This window comes from Lolium perenne, chromosome 7 (genome assembly GCF_019359855.2).
Source record: "Lolium perenne isolate Kyuss_39 chromosome 7, Kyuss_2.0, whole genome shotgun sequence".
NCBI lineage: Eukaryota > Viridiplantae > Streptophyta > Magnoliopsida > Poales > Poaceae > Lolium > Lolium perenne.
Window position 1 is genome coordinate 109063799 of NC_067250.2, and position 3563 is coordinate 109067361.

The window sequence follows — 3563 nt, forward strand, 5'->3', positions numbered from 1 at the left end:
ATTACTTCGGCGAGGTACCTATCTACTCCGAAAATATTTTCCATTGGTGATACCGAATGCGTAGAGAGGTCTTCATGAAGATCGTAAAAACTTGTGAGGCCAATTACCGTCTTTTTACTTGCCAGAGGAGCGTGGCTATGATGATTGGGTTTAGCCCGTACCAAAAGATCTCGGTAGCTATGTGATTGATCGCCTATGGCATTCCAGCAGACTATACCGACGAGTATCTTCGCGTTGGCAAAGATACTACTGTCAAGTGTGTTTTTATGTTTGCCAAGGTCATGTTCGTGTGCTTGGGCCGATGTATTTTCAAGCTCCCAATGAAGAGGCACCAAGAGATTCATGCCACTCAATGAGCAACGAGGTTGGCCAGTCATGCTAGGAAACATAGATTGTATGCATTGAAGATGGAAGAATAGCCTGGCGACATGGCATGGACACCTGGAAAAGTCATGGTCCCACAATTGTTCTTGAAGTTGTGGCATCGGAGAACTTGTGAATTTGGCATTGTTTCTTTGTGCTCCCGGGTTCTCTCCATGATATCAATGTCTGAGGTCTCATCTTTTTGCAAGGCTTGTGAGTGGAGATGATCCGGCTTGCAACTACATAGTGAATGGACACAAGTAGACAATAGGCTACTATCTTTCCGATGGCATTTATCCTTCCTAGTCTACATGTGTGAAGACCATTCGAAACCTAACAACAAGGAAGCAAGATGAATTTACCAATTCACAAGAAGCATGCTAAAAGGACATTGAGAGGGATTTCCGTATTTTGCAAGCTAGGTTTGCTATTGTTCGAGGTTCATGTCGTTTCTGGGACAAGAATACACTCAACAACATCATGACCGGATGTGTGATTCTTCACAACATGATCATGGAGGAGAGGGACTTGGACTTGGAGTTTCTCTTTGACAATGTTGGTAGCTCTGTCAAGGCAACAAGGAATCCTAACCATATTCAAGCATTTCTTGAGACCTACCGTAAGATTGATAACAGTGCGACACATACCCAACTTTGAGATGATCTAATTGAGCACCGGCAGCTACATGGGCAGTAGCTCCCCTTCGTAATTCATTTGATTTCCTATTCTTTCATGTTTGAGTTGAACTATTATTTGCTTCCCAGACCATTCGTTATTTGTTTAATTTTTTTAATGTATGTAACTGGATTATTGTTATATTGTGTGATGTTTCGAACTTTCACAATTGTAGTTTATATTGCTATTACATTTACATTTAATTGACCATGTATATGTGCTAAAATGGTGAAATTGCTGAAAAAAACAGTAGTTTACGGTTTCACGGAGGATCTGTTAGGCGGGCACATTTCAAAATTCGATTGGATCATGACCCATTTCAGACGATAAATCGTTGAACGGGAAGCCGTCGATCAGGTAGGAGCGAAAATGTGGGCGTGAGACGGCAACGAGAGGATCACCCTCTGTTTGCTGCAACAAAACAAAGCGAGGAAACCACGCTGATGCTTTGCCTTTGCCTACGATGTAGATGAACAGCTCCGGGACGCTGGGACTCATTTTCCAAATTGGATGGGATCATTATCAGTTTGAGACGGTAAATCGTTACAGAGACAGAGAGCTATCGCGGTTACGGTTGCGATCTAATGGCTACATGGTCGGGCACCCCGTGGATCGAGTAGAGCTAGCATGGTCTCTGTGCCGGTGGCCATGGCGCAGCAGCAGTACTAGCAAGCTAGCTCACTCGGGGTACAGGGAGCGGCATGTCGGTGCTGGCCATCCTGCCGGAGCCGGCGAGCGAGAGCCTGCCGGGGAACACGTCGACGCGGCCGAACGAGTCGGTGCCTGGCGGGCACTCGAGCGCGGCCTCCAGGGTGCGGTGGTGCACGCCGCGCGCGTCCACGGCGTACCCGCCCCTGTGGTCGTGCCCGGCGAGGCACGCCGCGACGCAGCCGTGCCGGTGCACCACGGCCAGCGCCTCCTCGTAGTTCCACATGAGCCCCGCGGGGGACGCCGCGCCCGGGTGGAGCGGCAGGTGGCTGCACACCACCACGGTCTCCCCGCGCCGCGACGCGCTCCGCAGGGCGCCGTCCAGCCACCGCAGCTGCTCCTCGCCGACTCCCCCGTTGAACATCACGAACCGCCGGTCCTCGCCGGCCAGCCCGGTGGGGCTGTTCTTGTCGGCGTTCGGGTTCCGCTCCTCCAGGAACCGCCTCGCCGCCAGCGCCACCGGGTGGTCGCGCGGCCACCCGACGGCGCTGAAGTCGTACGCGTCCAGCACCACGAACCTGTACCCGGGCCACGGCGAGAACTCGTAGTAGGCGCGGCCCGGCATCCGCAGCACGGACACCAGCTCGCTCCGCGGGAGGTTGTACAGGCAGTGGTTGCCGAGCATGTGGTACGCCGGGCCGCCGCGGAACCGGTCGAACTCCGCCACCACGGCCTGCACGGCGGACAGCGACCTGTCCTTGGGGCAGAAGCCGTCGACGATGTCCCCGAAGTTGACGCAGAACTTGACGCCGGCCTTGTGGCCGTTCCAGCTCCGGACCGCCCGCTGGAGCACGGTGATGCTGTGGCGGTAGTACCGAGGCACGCCGAGGAAGGAGCGGCCGTCCGGGATGTCGGCGTACTGGACGTCCGCGATGACGCCGAACGAGAAGAGGGGCTCCCTGGCCGCCGACGCCCGGATCACCCCGACCCCTCCCGGGTGAGCTAGCATTGATGCGGCTGGCCGGCGCCGTCGAACACGACGGAATCAACCAATTGCTGCCCTGCAATGCAAGAAACATGAAGACGATTTAGGTACGAACTGCTTTTGCTTCGAGTGATCGAGTTGGCACATCAGGAATGAGCAGCTCACCGGCGTGACAGTTGCCGCCGGCAGTAGCTGCAGCTCGTCGTCCTCCTTGCTGGCGACCTCGCGTCCTCTGTTCTCCGGAGCACCGGACGCGGAAGACGGAGCCGATGGATGGATATCATCACGTGGCACGAGCAAGTGGACGGTGGTCCGCTCGACACGTGGAACGATCCCACCCAGGGAATCATATCGCCAGTTAATTTCTGAGAGCTACTCACCAACCGCATTCCCGGATCCAACAGGATTTTAGGTGGCTCATGGATATTTTCATTCATGCTCCCATGTACGATATGGTTCTTTTTTAGCGGTAAACAAAATAGGATTCAAGCCCGGCAGGCACATAAAAAGAGTTGTTGAGCCTACTAACGTGCAAATTTCAACATCACGACAGCTCGTGTACGATAAGTCTTAAGAACGTCTAATGTCTTCAGGTTCATGTCTATTTCACAACATTTAAAGAGTTAAGAATAGTTTTTAAGTTGGTTTCAGGTAGTTGAATGTCCTAAGTAAAGCTTTTATTTCTTATTTTTGCAGTCAAGAAAGATTCTTCAATGTGTGTTCTCAGTGGTGTTGCACAATAAACCAAAATCAATGAAACATTGGCTAAATTGATGAAGAAGTTCCAAAAAAGAAGAAGGGTGCCAACCGTTGAGTTCAAAATTTGACACTTCTGCTTAAGCAGATATCATTTCATGATTTTCACTTAAGGAAAACAAACAAAGACAAGTGA

At 51.9% G+C, this 3563-nt stretch overlaps 1 protein-coding gene across 1 annotated transcript; it reads right to left on the bottom strand.

The window, feature by feature from the left end:
• Positions 1 to 1535: 1535 nt before the first annotated feature.
• Positions 1536 to 2974, bottom strand: LOC127316255 (manganese-dependent ADP-ribose/CDP-alcohol diphosphatase). Its single transcript, XM_051346659.2, has 2 exons — positions 2837 to 2974; positions 1536 to 2747 (listed from the first exon to the last, which is right to left on the bottom strand). Exon 2 carries the CDS (start codon positions 2693 to 2695, stop codon positions 1712 to 1714), a length of 984 nt encoding a protein of 327 aa, XP_051202619.1. The 5' UTR covers positions 2696 to 2747; positions 2837 to 2974; the 3' UTR covers positions 1536 to 1711.
• Between the last annotated feature and the right edge of the window lie 589 nt (positions 2975 to 3563).